The sequence below is a fragment of the Triturus cristatus genome, chromosome 1_1 (assembly GCF_964204655.1).
Source record: "Triturus cristatus chromosome 1_1, aTriCri1.1, whole genome shotgun sequence".
Taxonomy (NCBI): Eukaryota; Metazoa; Chordata; class Amphibia; order Caudata; family Salamandridae; genus Triturus; species Triturus cristatus.
The window spans coordinates 989,602,861-989,626,873 of record NC_140579.1 but is presented as its reverse complement, the minus strand read 5'-3'; the positions used below and the strand labels follow the sequence as shown (position 1 = coordinate 989,626,873).

General features: G+C 48.4%; 2 protein-coding genes across 4 annotated transcripts in view; one reads left to right on the top strand and one right to left on the bottom strand.

Moving 5' to 3' along the window:
* Positions 1–13,218, bottom strand: part of LOC146871420 (uncharacterized) — a 944,195-nt gene extending 930,977 nt beyond the window's left edge. For all 3 annotated transcript variants that reach the window (XM_085651067.1, XM_085651066.1, XM_085651064.1), the window contains exon 1: positions 12,856–13,218. The gene's annotated coding sequence lies outside the window, so the exon portion shown is untranslated. The remainder of the gene's footprint in view (positions 1–12,855) is intronic.
* Positions 1–24,013, top strand: part of LOC146871419 (somatotropin-like) — a 50,160-nt gene that overhangs the window by 769 nt on the left and 25,378 nt on the right. The window contains exons 2-3 of the mRNA XM_085651062.1: positions 497–660; positions 15,805–15,921. Coding sequence (XP_085507188.1) covers positions 497–660; positions 15,805–15,921 — 281 coding nt within the window. The remainder of the gene's footprint in view (positions 1–496; positions 661–15,804; positions 15,922–24,013) is intronic.

Sequence of the window (24,013 nt, the reverse complement as noted above, 5' to 3'; positions counted from 1 at the left end):
CCTTTCCTATGAGAAAGAATCCAATTCATGGCAACTGAGGTCTTTCGTCAGCCTGGGTGAGAATCCCACCCACATCCCCGCTGCCCCGGCATGGACCCGTCAAACAGGGTGTTTAACTGAAGTCTTCTCAGAGAAGCACTGCCGTCCTACATGACAGGAACTCATACGTTGCCGGATTCACTGTAAAAAAAACGCCTAAAACACATCTCAGGGTTTTGGCCCATTGAACAGCGATGCTTTGCTCCCGGTTCTTCTACCTATTTATTAGCCCATGCTTGCAGGTTTACTGACCCACACGCGGCTACATCCACCTAATTCGAATCCCACTTTTCATGATTCTATGACTCGAGAGCTGGGGTTTGGCAGGTGAATGCTGCCATTTTCACACCCCGCTGGCGCTTCTGAGGCGCACAAACAGCTTTCCGAATGTGCGCCAGGGTATGCTTGCAAACTCTGTGCTGGCTGGGGCTGTTCTGACTGTTTCGTTTCTTGGCAGGGTTGTGCTTCTCTCCCGCGCTCCTCGCGGTCTTCGCCTTAACACTGCAGCGCCCTCAGGAGGTGTCAGCTTTCCCTGGCGTGTCCCTGACGAATCTCTTCAATAACGCGGTGATTCGGGCGCAGCATTTACACTTCGTCGCCGCCGACATATACCAAGAGTTTGTAAGTATGGACGCAGATTTCATTTGCAAGTTGCGTTTTCTGTGCATTGTACAATAGCGAGTGAGCTTCTGCCTTTGAATGAGGATTGCGCGACATCAATGTTCCTAGAATGCGCGCCAGTGCCAGGTTACACAGGGAGCAATGGAGACTGCTGAGCGCGTTAAGGAATGCCTCAATAACTTAACGATAATTGCATTACTCTTAGTTCTACTCCCTCGATTCCATTACTTACGCATTGAGGCATCCCTGCCTCACCAGACACCCACACCCACGTGATTTATCACGCGGGGGCTATAAGTAGCCCCCACTCCCCTCAAACCTCCTGTAAAACCACATAGATGGAAACCCAGTGGTCGAAGTGGGCGGGAACGGCAGGGCACGGCGTGCCCCTACTTCTTTAATTCTTTAGATTCCGTTCCCCTACTTTTTTATTTAGAACATGTGTCCCTGGACGTAAGAAATATCCAAGGCCTGCAGAGAAGGCTCTGCATTAGTGGCGTTTCGGGGACGAGCAGGGAAGGAAAAGATCCCCATCTCTTGCTTCCTGCCAAGACAAGGAAGGTGTCCGCTTCTGCTCAGCCGCTGGCAGCTGCCTCCCTCCCCTCTCTTTCTTACTCTTATTCCCTCTCTGTCTGTCTAACTCCTCCTCACATACCAAAAACCGTGACTCAAGAAATGGTTCTCACCAGGGCTTTAAGTGGGATAAAAATACTAGGGGGTCTCTCGAGGGGGCGTGGCCAATATAATGAAGGGCGTGGCTTAAACATACATAAGCTAAAAATGTGTGCTTAGGATAGTGTGCCGCCCTACTGGTATTTTGCTGTTTCTGTTATTGCATCCAGATATATGATACAAAAAGTAACATCATACCTACAACAAGTCAGGACTATTGGCTTTGTCAATGGTTGTTCGTTGTATAAGATAAATAAGCAGCAACTGTGGCTTGTTTATAATATTGAAAAAGCTTCCACATAAAGCCCTGGTGACACCACGACAATATTGTTGCTCCTGAGTTCCGAAAGGAGAAGAGAAATCCAGAGAGAAAATGACTCTCTTTAAAGGATTTCCCTTCCCCTATAACACTCGAAAAAACGGACCGCCTGTGCCAGGGCACAAAACAGAGCCCGATAGAGACCCGTTTCGAGGCCTCCTTAAAAAAAACTGCCGGTGCTCAGACCCGGTGAGACCCGGCCCACTTAAAGCCCTGGTTCTCACCCTCTCTGTCTTCCTGTCGCTCATTTGTTCCCCTGTGAAATGGATGCATAAAAGAAAACCACTTTTGCTGGAAATGCCGTTTTGACATTTTTCTATTCCAAAGTGCAGCCACGGAAATAAAAGGTTCAAAGTATGAAAAATCAATAACTAAATAAAGCAAGACGGAGTGTTCTTAAAGTGACCAAATCGGTTTTATTCAAACCCCAAAAACATTAGCGTCACTTTACTGAGTTTGCCAGTGAAGCGCTGTTTTCCCACGGTGGGGAAGTTGGCCAAACCTGGAGGTACTGCAATACCTGGTTGATGGGTGGATTGGAAAACAAAGGGGCATATTATCAAGGACGGCATTAAAAGTATCGCCGCTTTAGCGGCAGGAAACTGCCGCTAAAAGCGGCGATAATGGGCTTGATAATATGCCGCAGAGAATTCCAATAGAAGCCCATGTTGACAACAGAACATGGGCTTCTATTTGAATTCTCTGCGGCATATTATCAAGCCCATTATCGCCACTTTAGCAGCAGTTTCCTGCCGCTAAAGCGGCGATAATTTTAACGCCGTCCTTGATAATATGCCCCATAATGTGTACGGCGGCTTTGTGTTCACGAATGTGGGGGCATATTATCAAGCAAAGCGTTAAAATTATCGCTGCTTTAGCGGCAGAAAACTGCAGCTAAAGCGGCGATAATGGGCTTGATAATATGCCATAGAGAATTCCAATAGAAGCCCAGGTTCACACCAGAACCTGGGCTTCTATGGGAATTCTCAAGGGCATATTATCAAGCCCATTATTGCCGCTTTAGCAGCAGTTTTCTGCTGCTAAAGCGGCGATAATCTTAACGCCGTTTCATACTGCTTACGTTTTGTAAGCATATTAGCAGTGGACATTGAAATGGGTCCTTTCTGGGCCCTGTAGTTTTCAGGCAGAAGCACAAACTGATTTCTGAATAGTGAGTGTAAAAGCGTTAAGTTCACCATATTGTTCCTGCTTACATTTCACATGCTTTATTTAATCTTTCATTCCCAATGAGTGTTTACTTTTTCCAGGATGATGTTACTTTTTCCTTTAGGCAGCAAATTGCTCTTGCCTAGTGCGTAATTTGAATTGAGTCGCATCCAGGTGTTTATAGCAGGTCAAATTGGATTGTAGTTGAAGGCAGTGTGAATTTCTCTCAGTGGGGCAGTATGGTGTTCAGTGAGGGAGCGGATGTAGCACTGGGGGCAGAGCTGCCAAATTTAGAACTAGGGAACCAGGTTCAGCCTTCATGAACAATCCCCCAGACCACTCTCCTGAGGGAGTACATTCCCATGCTAGACCTTAGAAGGCCCCGCAAAACCGGAAAAGCCCTGGTGTCTTAGCACCAGCAGGTGGACCCTAGCAGTGGCAAGTGTGGGTTCACCTTGAAGGCTTGGCCACCACAATCCATTCTGAAGTTCATCTCCAGTCTTGCAGGCAGGCCTACGAAGTAGCAGACCCTAGAGCAACAGTGACTCTGTCACTGAGGTCAAAGGACCCCTGAGAAGAGCTGGCCCTAGGGCGGTGCGACCGGTGTGACCGCAACGGGTGCTGACTTTGAGTGGGGGCGTTGTATATTATGGTTTTAAAAGCACTTGCTGCCTCCTTCCTGGCCTACAGCAATTTTCAGCAATAATAAAAATGTCATGATAACTCCGGTGAATAAAAGTCCTCCTTGAGCGAGATCAGAGTTTTGTCTTTGTCTTTTGTCATGGAAAGATAGCGCAGAGGTTTTTTTTTTGTTTTTTTAAATTAGTTTATTTCAATTTCAGATTAAAAAAGAACACATACAGATGGTTATGCTGTAGCAATTGATGACACATTAACAGTTCGTACACTCGGGGTGGCAGGAGATATCGACAATGAATTAGATGACAATTGTAGACAAACACTTGATAGTAATCAATCAGGTATACAATGTGGCAGTAGAGGATTACAGTACATTAATGACATGAGCAATCAAACATCAGTGATAGTCAACAGGTATGCAGTGAGCGGGCCCCAAATATGATGAGGTTTGGAAGTACTAGGCAATTCCTCAGCATAGATAGCGCAGAGGGTTAATGTGCCTGCTGCTAAGAACATGTACCATGCCCATCACAAAGTGAACATATTGTAAATAGGTCAATGGGTTACTGCTTTTGTCAGTAAGATCCTTTTACTACTTGCAGTTTATAAGTTAAAATCCTCACAAAGAACAGTGAGCAATTAACTTTCATCTAAGAGCTGCATACAACCTGCAAGGTATAAACTAGAGCTTTATGTTTTTTCCCCTAAGCCTTTGATTATCCTGATGTTGCAAAAAGTGTTCATTTGGATAGAAATCAATAATGATTATTAAAGTGACCCCCAATCATGGTATTACGTTTTAAATTCTGAGTTTGTGATTCTCCAGATTAATCACTATTAAACTATACTGCCTACTAATATGGTTGTCATGTGACTCCTACACCTTGTAGTCCTTTGTCTTATGTAACATTTCCCATACAGTGATTTACACACGTAAAATGGATTGTCTCTGTGTATATTGCTGACGACAGAAAATCCATGGCTCGGAAACAAATGGCTTGTGCTTCCACTTTTAAGCATATTTGGGACATTCTGTGATTAGAAGCATATTCCACTTTGTGAATTTATTTTAATGTCAATAACTCATATTAATCGTTAAATAATCATGTGTATCCATTGGTTGTATTACATAACATAATAAGCTGTAACTGGTCAGTGAAATGCCAAACAAATACTAAAGATTGGGATGTTTTGCAATCCTGGTGACACCTCTAACTCCGCCCACTGATCCAATCCTCAGGTTATTCCCGCCTTCTGATTCTCCGCCCACAGTTCCCCTACTTTTTCCCCCCACTTCGACCACTGCCGAAACCATACCAAAAGGTTGGCCTGACTACCAGGGAGGGAGGGAGGAATGTAAGTAATGGAAGTGAGGGAGTAGGACTCAGAGTAATGCAATTACCGGTAAGTAATTGAGGCATTACCTCCTCGTCCCTCCCTCGCTTCCATTCCTTACGCATTGAGATGTACAAAGCCAATTCAGGACAACCAAAGAAGGTATGCAAAAATAGGTTTATTAAAAAACACAGACAACAAGGAAAAAACACTATTCAGGAACCATAGTGGAAAGAACCTTGTACCCAAAAACATCAGCACGGTCAAACTCCCGGCCAATCCTGTGATGAGAGGCAAAGGTCAACGGCGAAGCCCAGGTGGCAGCCTGGCAAATTTCAGGAATGGAAGCCCCTTGGACCTCCGCACAGGACGCTGCCATGGACCGAGTGGAACAACCCTGAACCCCCAAAGGAGAAAGGTGCCCCACCGCCTTGTACGCCAAAGAAATCAGAGACCGAACCCAACCACTCAAAGAAGGAGTAAAAGGATGCAAACCCAGATTCATAGGCCCAAAATTAACAAAAAAACTAATCAGAGAGACGGAAAGGAGTGACCCGCTCCAAATAGACCAGGAGAGGAGTGCAGCCGCAACTCAGACTCCGAGGACGGGGAATCAAAAAAGGAAGGAAGGACAAACTCCTGATCCCTGTGGAACTAAGAATCCACCTTAGGACGAAAGGAAAGAACCGGTTTCAAAACGATTCTGTCCTCAAAAACCCGACAAAAAGGGTGTATGGAAGATAGAGCACCCAGTTCACCAAGGCGGCGAGCAGAGGAAATGGCCACCAAAAAGAAGGTCTTGAAGGACAAAAAGCGCAGGTCCACAGAAAGCAAGGGCTCAAAGGGAGGAGACATCAAAGCGTCCAAGACAAGAGACAGATCCCAGGTGGGAAAATGCCGCCGAGGGGTAGGAAGAACATTACCCAATCCCTTAAAAAGGCGACCTACCAACCCATCAGGATCTGAGAGATTGCCCCAAGAGTTCCGAAACTCCTTAATCGCAGACCACTGCAAACGAAGGGAAGAAACCTTCAAGCCCAAGGCAGCACCATCCTGGAGAAACAGCATCACCTCAAACAATAGAAGAGGAAGAAGGGTCCACACCCCTGTCACGCCACCACCGACTGAAAGAACGCCAATGCCTCAGGTAAGACTTGTTGGTCGACGGGCGCCTAGCCGCCTGTACAGTAGAGGCCAAGCCAGCCGGTACCCCTTTACGCAGCAGACCTAAGCGTTCAACCTCCAGGCCGCCAAGCGCATCCTGGCCAGAACATCCTGCTGCAACATCGGGTACACCAAAGGGGATGGAGACAGAGGCAGCAACCACTCCACCTCCGACCTCATCTCCACCAGGAGAGGAAACCAGGAGGCACGCGACCAAGCCGGAGCCACCGGAATCACCGAAGCCCCAAAGGATCGGACCCGCAGCAGGAAGCCTAGAAGAAGGGGGAAAGGAGGAAAAGCATGCAGAAGCCCGCGAGGCCAAGGGCAGGAAAGAGCATCCACCGCCCAGGCCGACCCCTCCCGACTGCGGGAGACAAACCGGGCTACCTTGGCATCACCCACACACGCAAAGAGGCCCACCACCTGAACACCACAATGCATCATCAGATCCACAAACAACTCCTGACGGAGGCAGAAATCCACAGAGGACGGGATGGCTCTGCTGAGAGCATCTGCTAGGGAATTGGACACCCCCGAATGTGAACAACCGAGAGTGCCACAAGATGAGACTCCGCCCAACCGAACAACTACGACGCCACCAGAGCCAGAGACGAGGACCTGGTTCCCCCCGGTCTGCTCACGTAAGCCATGGCAGTGAGGTTGTCCGTCCGAACCAGAACAACCGAACCCCGCAGAAACCGGGAGAAGGCCAACAGAGCCAGACGGACTGCCTCCAACTCCCTCCAGTTCGAAGTTCTCCTGCCCAGAGAGGGGGACCAGAAGCTCCAGGTCCGATGAACCCCCAGCCAGGCCCCCCACCCCGAGAGGCTGGCATCCGTGGTGACCACTACGGGAGCATGAGGAGAGAGAGAGACCCCCTTCAGCAGATGATCCCGAACCAACCACCAACCCAGAGCCGACCTGATCAGAGGGGACATCGGAATCGGAGAAGAGAGGGGAAGGCAATGGGGAGACCAATGCGCCAGAACATGAGCCATCAGAGTGTGCAAATGAAACCGGGCCCATGGAACCAGAAAGACTGTGGCCGCCATGTCCCCCTGCACCTGAAGCCAACGACCCGCCGCCTTAACCGGACCAGACAGAAGAGACAGGATGTGTGAATGAATCTTGTCCACCCGAGCCTCGGGCAGAGTGATCACCCCCAAATCCGTCCGAAACCGAGCCCCAATGAAGAGATGATCCTAGGACGGAGCAAGGAAGGACTTCCCCACATTGATAAGAAAGCCGTACCCCCTCAAAACGGCCAGGACCACCTCAGTGTGACTGAGAACCAACCGAAATGAGGGAGCATGGACCAACCAATCGTCCAGGTAATATCCCCTGGGCATGGACCAATGCGACGAAAGGAGCCAGAAGCTTGGTGAAGAACCGCGGAGTGGACTTCAGCCCGAATGGCAAAAATGCAAACTGGAAGTGAGAGTCACAGATCGCAAAACGTTAAAACTTCTGATTGCCTCGAGCCACCGGAATATGAAGATAGGCATCCTCCAGATTGATAGAAGTCATGAAGTCCCGGACCCCCACCAAAGGAATGATGGACTGCAAGGTCATCATCTTGAAGTGAACGGTCCGAACCCAACCATTCACCCTCTTGAGGTCCAGAACTGTCCAGAACCCCCTGACACCTTCTGGACCAGAAACGAAATGGAATAACAACCCTGACCCGTTGTGCTAGGGGGACTGGGACGATCGCCTTCTTCCCCAGAAGATCCCGAACCCCCTCCAGAAGAGCCTTCGGCTTTGCCGAGGACTTGGGGCCAGGAGTACGGATGGTGCCCCAGCCGGGAGGAATAGCGACAAAGACGATAGGATAACCTCTCCTGACAACACTAAACGCCCAGCGATCCTTCAAATCCAGACTCCAAGCCTCTAGGAAAAACAACAGCCTTCCGCCCACAGGTCTCGAGGCTGCCACGCCGTCATTGTGGCATCCGATGGACCCTTGGGACCAGCCACGGGAGCCGCCTTTTTGGGCTGGAACTTACGCCGACGGTCCGAAAAGGCCCTTGAGGACTGCTGGGAAGACTGGAAAGAAGAGGCCAAGGAAGGAGCCGGATTCCAGAAGCGGCGAGAGTGAGATGCAGATGGCTTGCCCTGGTAAGGCAGAGCATGCTTACGGTCCTTAAAAGCTTTTGTGATCATACTGTCCAGCTGCTCCCCAAAAAGCATTTTGCCGTCAAAGGGGATCTTAAGGAGAGAGGACTTCTTCGAAGAATCCGCCTTTCAGTCACAAATCCACAGGTTCCTCCGAGCCAGGACCAAGGAACCAGAAGCCATGGCAGAAGAACGAAGTACATCCGAAGAGACGTCAGCCAAGAGCTTTGCCTGTTGTTCCACGTAGACAAGCAAGCCGGAGCAGTCCGACTCATCCTGGACAGCCGTGGCCAGTTTCCCAAAGTCAGACACCAACGACTGAGCCGCATAAGCAGAATAAATGCCAGCACGCATTGACAAGTTACCAGCAGAGAAGGCCTTCTTCAGCGCCCCATCCACCTTTTTATTAGTAGCATCAGCTGGAGAACAATCCTCAGGATTAATCGCTGTACGACCAATCAGGGTGGGCAACATGGCATCCACTTTGACAGAGTGAGGAAGAGAAACCTCCCCCTCCTCCAAGGAGTACAGTTTCTGCAAGAAACGAGGAAGCGATGAGCGCTCCAGATCGTGCCAATCCCCAGAAATCAAGTCCTTGATGCGCCCATGAAGGGGCATTGCGAGAAGGAGGGGTTTAACATACTGAGGAAACATGTCATTCGACCCTTCAGGCGCAGAAAAGGGTGAAAACCCCAAGTGTTAGAAATGGGATTTCTGGTTGGCTAGGGCTTGCGCCAAAGCCAGGCAGAAACCACCACTCTAGTCAGGGCTGGGGAGTTACACGCCAAAGATAACCCCTGCTCACCCCTTTGGTAGCTTGGCACGAGCAGTCAGGCTTATCCCGGAGGCAATGTGTAAAGCGTTTGCGCGCGCACCCAGCAACAACACCCAAGGCCCACCACAAAAGAAACTCCACACAAGGTATTATATAAAAATAGCCTTTGTATTATACCAAAACACATTCGATAATATGCACACAATTTACACGGTGCCAACTGGCACTGGGCGGAATTTACAGGGGACTATTTACACCAGACAGGGCCACATGGACCACTGTCAGAATTATCACAAATCACCAAATGTAAATGTAGAAAGGTAGAACAAATAATAAATGTAGCGCACAACCAGTAACCACTGGTAACAGGTAAGTACCACCTACGCAACCCTAACTACCTTAGGAAAATATTACGCAGGGAACCATGAACTCACTAGTATCACTATACTAGGTAACACAACCTCCTAGGTATAAAAATACATCTAGAGGGATACACAAAGCATTGCATAAATCACATTAGGAATGAAATAGCATAACGGCAATGCACAGGCGCAAAAGTACACGGGTAAGAATGATCATGTACCCTAGGTGAGGGCACAATGCAAGAAAACTGTCCCCAGGCCAACTTGGCCTTTCAGGGGCTCAAACGCCCTTTGTCCAGCAGAGTCAGGGCTAAACTGCGCAGGCTGCGCAAGCCAAAGCGTAAAGGGCACAGCCTAAACGTTGCAGCTGCCCACTAAGTGCTGGTAGCTGGGGAAAGGAACCTGGCACCGGCGTGCCTCTTGAGCCCTCTCTGGGCTCTGGGATGCCCCGAACAGTATGGGAGCCTCGTGGGCTCTAGATCAATAAAAATAAATATGCCCCAAAAGCGTGGGAGCCTTTTGGGCTCAAAAACACCAATATGTCCAAGACGTTGGAGCCTCACTGGGCTCTAAAGGAACAATGCCCCCAGGGTTGGAGCCTGTCAGGGCTCTAGACAAATATGAACCGTTGGAGTCCCTTTGGACTCTACAAAATACTGCCCCCGTTGTTGGAGCCTCAGGGGCTCGTGAAACAAACAATGCGGCGTATGTTGGAGCGCCCCAGCGTTCTAAACAAACAATGCTGGCCCCGTTGGAGCAGCCCGCTGCCAGGCGGGGCCGCTCTGCCTCTGCCTCTCCCCACCCGGACTCCCTTGCACACTCACCGGCTGGGGGGGGGGGGGGGGGGGTGGCGGAGGCAGGACTCGGTCTCCGGGGACTCCTCTCTCGCGGGGCTCTCTCACTCCTGAGAGCCTCGCGGGTATCGGCGGTCTTCACCCAGGCCCCCTCCTGGGACCCGGGACTTTGAATGCGGAGCCTACCGGCTCCAAACCCGAAGGCAGCACGTCCCAGTGCGGGGTGGGCTCCTGCCTGGGTGGGGGACGCGGCACTTCTCTTCCGGGCTTCAGCCCCGCCCACACTAAGGCTGCCGGGATCCACTTCTGGGTTGCCGCGGGCAGCGCGGCGGCCCCGGGTTCTCGGCGGCCGCGGCAAATACGGGTTGGGCTCCCGTGAAAACTACTTCATAAGCGGGGTGGGCACCCGCCACCGAGCACAATACGGGGTAGGCTCCTGTGGAAATTACCTCATAAGCGGGGTGGGCACCCGCCAACGAGCACCACAATGCGGGGTGGGCACCCGCTTTAAATCCCAGCAACAGCGGGGGAATCCCTACGTCGGGATTCCCTAGGAATCCTTTGCAGTTCAGCGTGGCAACGCTCAACGAAGGCGCTCCTCCAGACGGTCAGGCGCTCCTCAGTCCAAAAAAATGCAGCGCTCTTGCCCTGGGAAACACAGCGCTCCTCCAACAAGGCAAGGCTCTGGGCAAAGTCTTTCAATTTGATCTCTATAAAACATCATTAATGTATATATCGTTGGTTTGTTGTTTGTTGTTCCTTGATGTAGCAATTCTGTTATTGTCTCTTTCTTTTTGATAATTTGTTAATTATGTATTAATGTATGTCTTAAAAAATTAGATAATATGATGATTTTTCTCATGTCTGTTTCCTTCGTGCTAAAAAGCAGTATTTGGTACTAACCGTAATAAATGTATTTTATGAATTATATGTATATATGTATATAGTTGTATATAGTTCCTTATAAAAATGTAAAAAGAGTTTAAATATTTAGAATCTAGGTGTATATGTATTAAAATGATAAATAAGTAACCATCACAATATATGTTGTTTATGTATCTCACACAGCTTTAAGCAATAAGCGGTTTCCTGACGAAGGCTGTATAGCCGAAACGCGCGTAGTTCATCTACCGCATTGCTTGTTCTCCATCTACCACATTGCTTCGATCAACTCTATATCTATACTGTTTATATAATTGCTCGAAATTTGTACTGTATATCTAAAAAAAAGTAAAAAAATGAATGATGGATAAAAAGTGAAAAGATCAATATTAAATATATTTTTCTCATCAATACCTGTGTGTGGAAGAAAATATTTTTATTTTTGCATAACTTATCTATAGTTTATGGTCAGTCCTTTACTATACACCTAGCCATGTATACTCACTTGCTATAATTACTTACCTAAATAGCTCTTCTCCCTATACATAGCAAGTTCATCTATTAAGTAGGGGTCCCCTTTTTTCCAAATAACAAAGTCTTTCAGGAGGCAGGGGGGCAAGGGCTGGGCCCAGGGGCCAGCTCACAGGGCCCTCCAGGCAGGGAGGCAGTCCCCAGTGGCGGTCTCTCCTGGCGCCCAGCAGCAGCCCCCCAGTTAGGATCAGCAAAGAACACTTTACATGGGGTCACAGCCCCTTCTTATACACAGGTTTCCTTTGTCTCAAGGTGCAGGGAAGGGGAGAACCAGTTACAACTGGTCCCTGAGCACTTTGTTTTAATCAGCCCCTCTCCCTATTCACAGCACAGGCCAGGGTCATCAGTCGCACCACAGGGGGCGGAGCCAGCATTGTGTGGGGAAAGCCCAGCCCTATTCAGGTCCTAGGTGTACTCCTCCCACCCATCTGGTTGCTGATCTCCCCATTCACCACTGGGTGACTCCTCCTGACTCTGGGGTTTCCCTAGCCCATCACATGACCTCAGCCAGCCAATCACCAGACAAGGCACTTATCTCACACTGCACACAGAAATGCCAACTTCTAAAAGTGGCACTTCCACACTAGGTACATTGACACCGCACACATCATCGCGCAGCATTTCTTCACACGAGTCCGCACATACCAAACTCGCACCTGCACTCCCCACGCATCAGGAACTACCAGGGACACATACATTCCCCCATGCATTCCTATGGGAGGGCAGGCCAACCTCACTACACGCACGCACTTTACCCTGGGACACAGTGGTAAAGTGCGCAGAAGCCAAAAATCACTAACACCAGGTCACAATAAAAAGCAAAAAGTTTCAGGGGTGAACCTGCCAGAAGGGCCAAGTCCAACACCAAGTACTCCCTAATGTGCTGGAGGATCGCAGGAACCTCCTCCCTATGCACAAACTTCCCAGAAGAGGTAGAGGGCTTGGCAGCGCCTGAAGAAGAAGAGTCCTCAGAGGGAGAGTCCACCGGACCCACCGCAGAACGTGAAGACTTGCGCCTGGCAGGAACCCTGGACTCCAGAGCGCGAGCCACAGCTGCTTCAATCATGTCCTGGACCTCAGAAGCAGACCGTAGGGCCTCAGAATCCCCCGGACCCTTGGACCTAGTCCGGCGAGCCGGGATCGGCTCATCATCGTCAGAGGAGGAGGAGGAGGAGGAGGAGGAGGAGGAGGACAAAACATGCCTGCACTTGGAAGCACGCTTCGACATAATGATCCCAAAAACCAGAAGCACAGCCGTAGAAGTTTAAATAGGGAGCAGTCAAGCATCAGGGACCAACCAACTGGCACCAAAAAGCAGGAGGGAACTCCAGAAAACCAATTAAAAAAGAGAGAAAAGCAGAACCCACCCTGCAAAATACAGAAAACCAATCAAAAAACACATGTGAAATGATAAAAAACGGCCTCACACGAGGCCCTTACTGTAAAGATCAGCAGAAACAGCCAGCCGAGGATGCGAGACGAAATTCTCCTGCCGCCGCTTCCCTTTCCGGCCTCCAACCCGGAAAGACAGCCCCAGCCACACAGGGCCGGCGACTCCGTCAGCCGGACTCGCCCGCTCCACCACCAAGGAAGCACCGCTAACTCCAGACGCAGCGAGGGAAGGCACAGCGCTGCTCAGGCCGGCACCGCCAGGCCCAGCAGGCAGAAGAAATCGCGGGAGAAGACCACCCACGAAGGAATCCAAAAGAAGAAATCCAATCGAAGAAATCAAGAGAAGACCACAGCACCGCAAACGGCCAGCGCGTGGTACGCACGTCTCAACAGGTGAGACAAAGAAAAAACAGGAGGTTTGAGGGGAGTGGGGGCTACTTATAGTCCTCGTGTGATAGATCACGTGGGTATGGGTGTCTGGTGAGGCAGGGATGCCTCAATGCGTAAGGGATGGAAGCGAGGGAGGGATGAGGAGGTAATGCAGTGCAGCAGTGCTGACTCGGAGGTCAGAGGTCAACTACACTGAAAAGAGTGTGACTGCTACACGTGGAGCTCAGGGCTGCCGAATGGCACTGCCGGCCACCTAGTCATCGCTGGAACATGCAGGCCAAATACAATTGTGTTTTGTTTGCCTATATTGTGCTTCCACACTTGACTGCTTCTTGGCGCAGAACATTAAGTACAGAAGGGAACAGACTACGAGTTTCTTAGTTACATGGGATACACACAGATGTCACACGGTGGTTACCTGGGGCAGGGAATGGAGCCAGGGTTGGGCAGTGGTGAGTGCAGTGAACTAGACCCGAGGGAATATGCAACGTCGACATACATCGACCAGACGTAGCTTAAGCATCCATACTGAACAATGTACAATGGGCAATATACTTGTTTAATAGGGTTAGAACAGGGGGTCCTTGGTCTCCCCCCATACTTCAGCAAGGATTGTGTGGGCAGGCTACACCAGCGGGAAGGAGCTGCCACTGAAGCAGTCTGTCCCCCCTGTGCTTGCACTGGTTGTGTGGATGATCAGGAGTCACACTTTGGTTGAGTGTTGGTTGTGTGGAGGGCCGTACATCTCAAATGTATCTTACATGCATGTGGGGGCTGTGCATTCTAAGCAATAATACACATGTCTGTCTTGACTGGAAGCCGATGTAAGCTCTTGAAATAACATTCAAGAGGATCGTGTGTATTAAATGTGAAAATCAGTCTTCCAGTCACATTTTCCAGTTTTTGGTTTCACCTTGGCAGGCTGGTATCCCTTGGTATAAAGGGTTGCCATAGTCTACTCTTGAGCTGATCACCTCCATCAGAAAGGGCGGTATTCGGATGTGAATGGGTGGGCTTTTTTAGGATTCTGATTTGAGAAAAGGAAGTTTTAACTGCTCCTGACATGCTTCCATTGATGCAAGGTTGGGTTTCCCATAACAATCCCTGGTTCTGAGCTTTGTTTTGATGAGTGCTTATTTATCAAAAAAAGTGGTTGAATTATATAGGATATCTGTGTTTTTGAGAAGACGACTGGGCCCTAGAGGCCCAGGGTTGCCATTTAATTTGTGGCTGTTATGCCTAATCAACAGTTCTATTCTTCAGTCCCTTGCTTAGAAATTGGTTGGGAAACTTTGGGAGTCTGAGGTATATCTCTGTCCTGTCTGCCCAAGAGAGGATCTGGAAGTGGGGGAGAAGATCAAATACAGGTTTTATGTGGATATTGAATAAACACGTGAATGATTTAATAACATTTCTGCTGTTTGCATAATAGGTATAGGATAAGACTGCAGTCAGTAAAATTGAAGCATGAAAAATACATTTCATACTATTTTAACATAATAACACACAGAGAAAATTCTCCTTTTTCCTTTTGAAATGTGAATGATAGGACAAGGCTCAAGGCCAAATCAGCTTCCTCCATTTTTCTTACAAATGTTATAACGTGCTAGAATATTGTTGTTACAATTTCTAATACACATGTAACACTTGCAAAAATGATTTATGCACAATGATAACATAATATATGTCTAACAATCATATGGGAGGTGTATACAAAGTCATTTATTTTGGGCGGTGTCTCTCATTGATGACGGATGCTTCACCAACATTTAAAAAGATTTCTCTTTACTGGAAAAGAGAAAAAAAGTATCCTCTCTCCCCTAGCCCCAGCAACATGGGAGATTTTTCCAATGGTGGTTAGGTTATTTTTTTTTATTTTTAATGTCTCTCACTACCAGGATATTACTAGAGGTGGCAGATAGTCCAAAAAAAAGTCAAACCCGACAGCCGCCTCTAAATAGTGCGGATGTTCGGATGGCTTAACTCCGACGACCTGTACTTCCTTGGGCCCTTGGAGGAAGGTTTACACAGACAGAGTAAAAGAAACTCTAAATCAGGCCCTAAGTGATTTACCCAGAATTACAGGATGTTGAGATGGCGTGGGGACTCAAACCTAGTTCTCCATTTTCTAGGTCAGCTCCCCTGGCCACAAGGAAGGAGATGAGGCCTAACAGAGATATCTTTGTGCTACATATTAACTGTGGGCCTTCTGTTACCCTGACTGGGTTCTACTGTTTGATAGTTTCATAAACTCTACCATACCTATGGAAAGGAAAGTCTTTGCAACCCCTCCCCAATCTTTAACTCCTCCTCTCTACAGGCCCTAGGCAAATTAATGTGTAAAAAGCAATAAGGTGGTTGCTGAAGTGTAACTGGATATCACATGAAAGGGTAAAGTGATGTGAAATAAAAGCCATAAAGGTAATTTCGGTGTATGTTTATAGCAAAATTATTGCAGGTATCCCCCTTGTAGGCCAATTCAGAGTCATAAAACTATTGTATCATGAGGTATGTGGCAATCACGTGTGGTGTGATGCGTTTCTGGTATACCTCAACTGTGGTGTTGTCACATCACTTCTTTTGTAATCGGTTACATTATCTCAACAGGAGCGCACTTACATTCCTAATGAACAGAGGCACACAAGCAGGAATTCACAGACAACATTCTGCTGCTCTGAGACCATTCCAGCCCCAACTGGGAAAGACTATGCACAGCAGAGGTCGGTAAGTGACCAAACGAGTGCATGAAGATTTTTCGTTCCGACTGGCATCCAACGTTTTGGGAAAATATTCATGAGATGTCATATTGATCGTATAAAGCATTTTGATGATTAGACTGCTGATTCTTGACTACATTTAATGTAACAGTAAAATCAAATGTCCTGGCTTATGGAGTCAGCAACCAGCTCTAATCCTATGTAAGTGGATAAACTGTACTTTAATGGTTCAAGCCTTGATGTTGGGTGGTACATAGGGTGGGATAACGTTGCTTTTAGGCTTATTGTGGATTTCCCAGTAGAGGCGCCATAGTTCGTTACCTTTAACACCTTGGCTGAGGTCATACTGAGGCTAAGGAGGCTGAAAAGGCAACATTTACCCTCAGATTTAGACTGGTCAGCCAAGCACACAAAGACAATGGAAGACAGCGTAATGACTGTCTCTTGGGACGGTTCCTTCGTCCCAGCCCTGGGAAAAGATAGTCCACAGAAGGAGGCACTCCTTGAGAAGTTCTTAACCCCATTTTACCTTGTTGGGGCTAGTAAGAGTCCATCTTTCATGGACCCATCAAGATGAGAATAAGTTTAAGCAGCAGCACTTCAGGGACAAACTTGTGCCAAGCACTCCCCAGTCTTTTTCCTGCTAGTCGAGAATTTTTCAATACTGGTCATAATATATTGTTTCCTGTCCTACGAGCTTTTTCCACTTCTAAGTGGTGGGAGCAGTCCAGTCAATTAATAAATCTTTATTCGGTTAAAACCCACAAAGGTTAAAATTCATTCATACAAGTAATACAGCAAATAAGACTCATGATAAATGTGTACCGTAAGCAGTGTAACCTTCAGAAATAGCAAGACCTTCCATCCATCTAAGTAAAAAATACGCATATTTACATGAAGGAAGACAGTATTGCACAACAAGACAGGCAGCTTGTAGAGTGAATAGTGTATAATGTTCAATGAGGTCCACCCAGAAATACAGTCCTCTAAGAACTAATCACGTCATATAGGAGACGCTATCAATGGTTTATAAAACAAGCATTGGCATAGCCAATAGGTCTCGCCTTTGGAACCTTATAAGTGTTGAGTTATCCAGCACAATATCCTTGGTGCAGCAACATGTGTAGGAGAGTAGGATCTGCACTTATGTTGCCCCCACGTTTTTTCTGATGTTAACACTGGTTTCTGGCTATAGTCTGGCTGGGACCCTGCTAATCAGGGCCCCAGCCTCTCTGTTCTCTCTAAACAACTTGGAGTGCATATTAGATGCACTAGTGATTGGATACTGTGGTACCGTATGAGCCCCTAGTATATGTTACCTTAGGTACCAAGGGCATAGGTACTTCACAAGCCTACCAGGGGCTGAAGCATGTATTATGCCACCCCTGGGAAGCAGACTAAATCTGACACCACAGGCCTGCTACTGCTGCCTGGGTGAGGTAGTGTTAGCACTCCTCACTGAGATATAGGTTCCCTATATCTCTCCTTACACACACATATAAACCTATCAGTCACCCCTAAGGCAAGCCCTAACAATCCTAAGGGCAGGGTGCTTGGTTTTCATATGAGGGGGTACCTCTGCCTGAGCAGGGCCCCTCTGTAGCTCTCAGAGTGCATTCTCTGTAGCTGTTTGTGGATGCGGTTAAACCATATACTCTTAAGTGCATTATAACCTAGCGGTAAATGCTAACTTTGGGGTGGCTGCATCAAAACATGTCGTGTTTGGTGTCAAACGCTTTGGAATCATACCCCCACACCAGTAACTGGTGTGGGAGTATGATCCCACCCTTCTAGAGGAATAGACATGTACCCACTGTGGAAACACGGTAGAATACTGAAGAGCCCTGGAATCACAAAATGGATGCCACCAGCACAGACACTGGGCTGTCCTCCTGCTGCTGACTGAAACTCGCAGTGGAGGAGGCCCAACAATAGGCATCCTGTCACAGGGTGGTGTAACCACCATCCAGACAGGATTTAGTGTATTGGGGCTGGGTGGGTGCACTCCTAGAGTGCTTTGAAGTCCTGCACTGGGGGAGCAGTAGGCTCCTCTGTGCATATGCCAGCTCAAACTGGTTCAGGGGCTACCAGCCCCTGCTCTGGCGCGAAACTGGACAAAGGGAAGTGGGTGTAGCCACCCACTCCCCTGACCCTCCCATAGGAGTTGTCATAGAGCTAGTCCCTCCCTTCCTTGTAGTATAAGTTAGGGAACCCTTGCCATTGCAAACTAGATATCCCTGGATGACGCTCTGAAGAAGAATCCTGGACCTTTGACGTTCCACTACCTTTGGAAGACTGAAGAATCTCCCTTGGAGTCAAGGAGTGACTCCTCTGCTTGGCAGGCATCAAAACTTTGCATCAATGGTCGCAAACTTTCCCGCTCCCGCCGGAGTCCGAAGTCCCTGCAGCCCTGGAAGTGGATTTCCTGACTTCTCTACGGTCATCGTGAGTCCCCAGCGATGCTGAGGCAAGTGGACCCCACGAGTGACGAGGAACGGCAATACCTGGGTACCGTGCACTATTGTCAAGTGCAACCCCTTCACGACGTTCTACGAATATGTGCATTGGACCACGTGTGGTCCAAGCCTCCAGCAGGATTTCCACCAAAAATTAGAGGCCTACCTCATCCCGAGTGACCGTGGGCTCCTGGTGAGTGAATCCTCCTGAGGCATCTTCGTGATCCCGTGCCGGTTGGCTTGTGGGTCCCCAGAAGACTTTTCTACAGAACCAAGGAGCTGCCTTGGTTGCTCCAGGGCTGCCCTGACTTACCTTCGCTGGGTGAGTCCCTCAGACCTTGCTGGTCTGCACCACTGACTTTTTCCACTTTCCACAAGACTTGCTGTTGCCAAGGCTTGTTGGCTCCAATCCGGTTGCCGACACCTCAGTAAGCTTCAGACTTTGTGGGACATGCCGAATCCAGCTCCTGGTCATCGTCGACACCTCCTGGACCTCGTGGCAGAAGAGTCAAGACACCCGTGATCACCTGAAATCACCCAACGACTGTGGGCATCCAGCTTCCTTGCCCCGGGTCACTGCCAAGTTACTTTGAACACTGTCCCTTCTGCTTTCAGGTCTTCCTTTTTCTGAATCCAGCCTTGGATTCCACCGGACACTTCTCCTGTCTTCACAAGCAGCAAGTCTTCTTTGGCTCCCATTGAAAACGACGCCGCGACCCGACACCAAAAGACACCTACGCACCCGGCTTCCCTGGGTTAGGTAACTCCAACACTACGGTGCTCCTGTGGGTGTTGGTTCTAGAACTACTTACCCTGTAAGTGATTTGCTTGTAGACTCTCCCGAAGAATCCTAAAACTTTAAAATTCCAACCGCGACTTGCTCCATTGAAGTCTATTGGGATCCGCGGCTGTGTTCTCACACTGCATGCGTCTCCCGTGGGTCCATTACTTACCTGCCTTGGGTGGATTAGTGAGGCCCCAGCGCTTCTACAGGCCCTAGGCCTTGTCCCCTCGCAAGTCGATCTTCCTAAGTCTCTTTTTTAGTATATGGGCTGGTACGCCCCTAGGGCCCCAGCCATATTTGTGCTTAACTTGTTGTGAAATGTTCATAAGTGCATATGACCTTGACTTCTAATCTCATAAAGAGATTAGTAGAGTGTGTCTAGTAATAAATACATATATGTTTTATATGGGGAACAGCCATTACAATGCGGGTTTTACCACGCGTTGCTATTACATCGCATGTGTTACAACGCATGCGATGTTACAACGCGTGGTAAAACCACGCATACCATTACATCGCATGCGCTTTTACAACGCATGCGATGTCATGTGACGGCTATCCAAGTCGTTGTGCGGAAACTCAGGCTGTTTCCTCACAACGACGTGAAGCAAGCAGGAAGGAGGAAGCATGATCCCACGGCGACGCTGGAGAGGAGAGCGGTAAGGGGGTTTGCTCTTGGGGTGGGAGTTAATTGTTTGGGTTTAGGGTAGTTTAAAAGTAGTGTTCTGTGTGGTTTTTGTAGTGTTTTTTGTAGTGTAATGTAGTGTATTAGGGTTTAGGGTAGTGTTGTAGTGATTTAGGGTAGTGTTGTAGAGTTTGTGTAGTGTAGTGATTTAGTGTTTTAGGGTTTAGGGTAGTGTAGTAGTGTTTGTGTAGTGTAGTGTTTTTTTGGGTTTAGGCTAGTGTAGTTTTTTAGGGTTTAGGGTAGAGTAGTAGTGTTTGCATAGTGTAGTGTTTTAGGGTTAAGGGTAGTGTAGTGTTTATGTAGTGTGGTGTTGTAAGGTTTAGGGTAGTGTAGTGTTTTAGGGTTTAGGGTAGTGTAGTAGTCTTTGTGTAGTATTTTAAGGGTAAAGGATAGTTTAGTTTTTTAGGGTTTAGGGTAGAGTAGTAGTGTTTGTGTAGTGTTTTAGGGTTTAGGGTAGTGTTTGTGTAGTGTAGTGTTTAGGGTAGTGTAGTAAAGTTTGCGTAGTGTAGTGTTTTAGGATTTAGGGTAGTGTAGTAGTGTTTTAGGGTTTAGGGTAATGTTGTAGAGTTTGTGTACTGTAGTGGTTTAGGGTAGTGTAGTAGATTTGAGTAGTGAAGTGCGTTAGGGATTAGGGTAGTGCTGTAGTGTGCATGTGTTGTGTTGTGTTTTAGGGTAGTGTTGGGGGGTCGTGTAGTGTAATGTAATTGTAGGGAGAGGACTGGGGCGGGGAAGGGTTGTGTAGGGGTGGGGTAGTCACTTACCTTGCAAACTAACCACGAATATAGCTTTACCACGCATGCCTTTGCGTTGTAATGGCATGCGTGGTAAAGGCATATTCGTGGTAATAGTTTGCGATGTAATGGCATGCGATGTCATTGACATCCCGTAGTAATACCCGCGTTGTAATGGCATGCGTGGTATTACTATCCGATGTAATGACATACATTCGTTTTATATATATCTGTGTGGTGTCCTTTCATTTAGTAATTGTTGGACTTGGCCCTTTTTGCAGGGTCATCCCTAAACTTTTTGCCTTCCTCCTGTATTTTTTCTGACCTGGTGTTGGCTGTTTTATGACTCTGGGCACCTTACCACTGCTGACCAGTGCTAAGGTGCATATGCTCTCCCTATGGTAAAATGTATACATTGATTGACTTCCATGTTTGGCTTGTTTGGTTTACTATCAGTCCCTAGTAGAGTGCACCAGGGGTGCCAAGGGCTTGTATATCCAAATGCTGCAAGTGGGCTTGCAGCACTGGTTGTGCCACCCACAGAAGCAGCCTGGTAAAATGTATCTAAGGTCTGCCATTGCAGAACCTGCATGCAGTCTGGTACTGCCATGCTGACTGGGCAAGTGTCCCCACTTGCCAGTCCCTAAACCTTCCCTTACCTTCATATTAGTCACCCCTATGGTAGGCCCTAGGGCAGGGTGCATTGTAAGGATAAGGTAGGACATGCTCTGAGGTGTGTGGCATGTCCTAATAGTGAATTACAGCCATTTTCGTTTTTCACTATTGTAAGGCTACCTGCTCTCCATAGGCCAGAATGGGCTGCTAGATTATAACACTCTATAATCCTAGCAGGCTCAGGAAGCATGGTAGAAATTCGTGTTTAGTATGCCTGAACTCAGAATAATAAAATACATCTTTTAGCAAAGGTTATTTTAATATCCTGGGTTTGCAAATGCTACTTTTAGAAAGTTAGCCTTTGCGTGCCTAACCATCTCAGTCCGCCTCTGGAGGGGAGGGCTATCTTCTTTGTGTGTAGCTTGAGTGACAGGGCTGGGAAGTTCCAGGAGACAGGCTGGGGCTGCCAGGTGGTGAATAGAAAGATTACACCAGGATGGGTGGGAGGAGTGCACCTTGACTCTGAATAGGGCAGTGCTCTGCCACCACAGTGCTGGCTCCACCCCCTGGGGAACGTCTGATGTCTCTGCCCTGCCTGCTGAAAGAAGAAGCCAGAGTCCCAACAAAGTGCTCCTCACTGAAAAGAAGTGGACTGGGATTATGCAAAGGCCCCCCTGGCCTGTAAAGACAAAAGAAACTTGGTATAAATGTAGGAGCCCTGCTCCTAAGAAATCAGATCCTGATTGAACCACGAAGGAACTCTGCCTGACCAGAAGGACCTGGAAGAAGCTGAAGGAGGAGTAACTTTCCCTGACCTGGGGGATTGGCCTGCAGTTGGTGCCTTGCTGAGAAAGGAGAGGGACAAGACTGAAAGAGACTTTGCAGTTTGTTTTTCAACTATCTCCAAGGGCTTGGAAGAAGAGCTTGCTCCCTGAACTGAGTCCCAGGACCATTGGACTCATCTGCCTTCCAAAATTGAGTTGCCTGGACGATTTGCGTTTGTTTCCCGCTGGATTTGGCCCCAGTACGCCTCGTACCCCATCCGCCGCGAAGCCGTGTCTTTGCCGCCCGGCACCGTGCGTCTACGCTGATCCAAAAGCGTTAGTACGCGCCGTATCCCTCCCGGCCGCATTGCACCTAAACTTCCCCGCCGATTCGAGACGTACAACACTGGCTGCCAAACCCTGTACGCCGGGCCCAAGCTCAATCGACCCGCAGGTACGGTCCGTACGCTGCTAACGTACTGCACCGTGCCATACTCGGAGCCGAGAAGCCGCAGTACGCTGATCCTCCCCGTACGCTGTACGGCACCGAGAAGTGTCGCCGCCTATCCGCACCGAAGGTATGGCTCGAACGCCGACGCCACGGACTCTGCAAGCTGATCCGGATCATCCGCACGTACCCCTGACGGTCCCGTACCAACGCCGCGTCCCGACGCCGCGACCGGACCAGACCGAGTACGCTGCCGAACTACGACCCGGACCCATCAAGTTGTCCCGCACTGTCCGTCGCGGACCCCACAAACTTAAGGTACTTTGTTCTGTTCGCACCGCAGTGTGCACGTCCCGGACCCCGGAGTCCGCACCGATTGACTCGTACTTTCTTTGTTTTTAATGCGGACGAGTCCTACACCCCGGTACGAACCGTACAAAGCCTGAAAAGAAGCAGAATTGAGTAAAAAAAAAAACTATTTTTGCATTTTAAGCCTTGTTACAAGAACATTGAACTTTAAAATAATACTGTGGTCATTTTAATCGTTATTCTGGTCTTGTGCTAAGCCTTATATAAAGAAAACTATTTTTGATATAACCTTGACTGGTGTCCATTTGTGGTGTGTCATTGTATTGCTGTATGTGTTCACAAATGCTTAACCTATGACGCCCTGAGAATAGTCTTGACTGCTTGCGCCACACTACCTAAAGGGTGAGCAGGGGTTATTTAAAAGGGTGATCCCCTTATCCTGACTTAGAATTGAGAGTCCCTGCTTGTCACAAGTTTATACCTGTGTGTAGGAAGGTGGATATCTGACTATGGTTACCCCAAAATTTTTGCCTAGTGTCTAGCTGGTTTTTCGACTTAGTTGGCCTGAGATCCTGCTATTCAGGATCTCAGCCTGGCTGTTCTCTCTTTAAAATGGACTCCATGTACCCTAGGTACATACCCAATTGGTTGGATCACCCTGTCAGCCCCTGTACCAGTGTACACTAGGTACCCAGGGCATTGGTGTACCCAAGGCCTGCCAGGGGCTGAGGCATGTATTATGCCACCCCAGGCTTGGCCTAACAATTTGACACAACTGGCTGATCACTCAGCTGGGGTAAGTTGGTGTAATCACCTCTTACTTAGGTGTAGTATACCTATACCTAACCTTAAATGGGACACCTGGTAACCTATAAGTCACTCCTATGGCAGGCCTTAACAATCCTGAAGGCAGAGTGCTTGGTTCCATGTGAGATGGTGCTCTGGCATGAGCTGAGCCTGTCTGCAGTGGTCGGAACAACTTCCTTCTACTGTTTCCAGATATCGTCATACCATATACTCTTAAGTGCATTATGAACCTCGCGGTTAAATGCTATCTTTGGTTTGGCTTTATCAAAACATGTCGAGTAAGGTGTCATACGAATTGGAATACTAACCCCTCGCCAATTCTGGCGACGGGGTTAGCATTCCACCCTTCTAGAGGGACACGACATGTACAGTACCTGAAACCCGGGTAAAATCAGACATAGCCTCAGCTCCACAAAATGGATGCTGCCACCACAGACACAAGTCTGCCCACCTACTGCTGGGAGTCCTTCCAGCTTGGGAGGTGTGGACAAAGGGTTTCC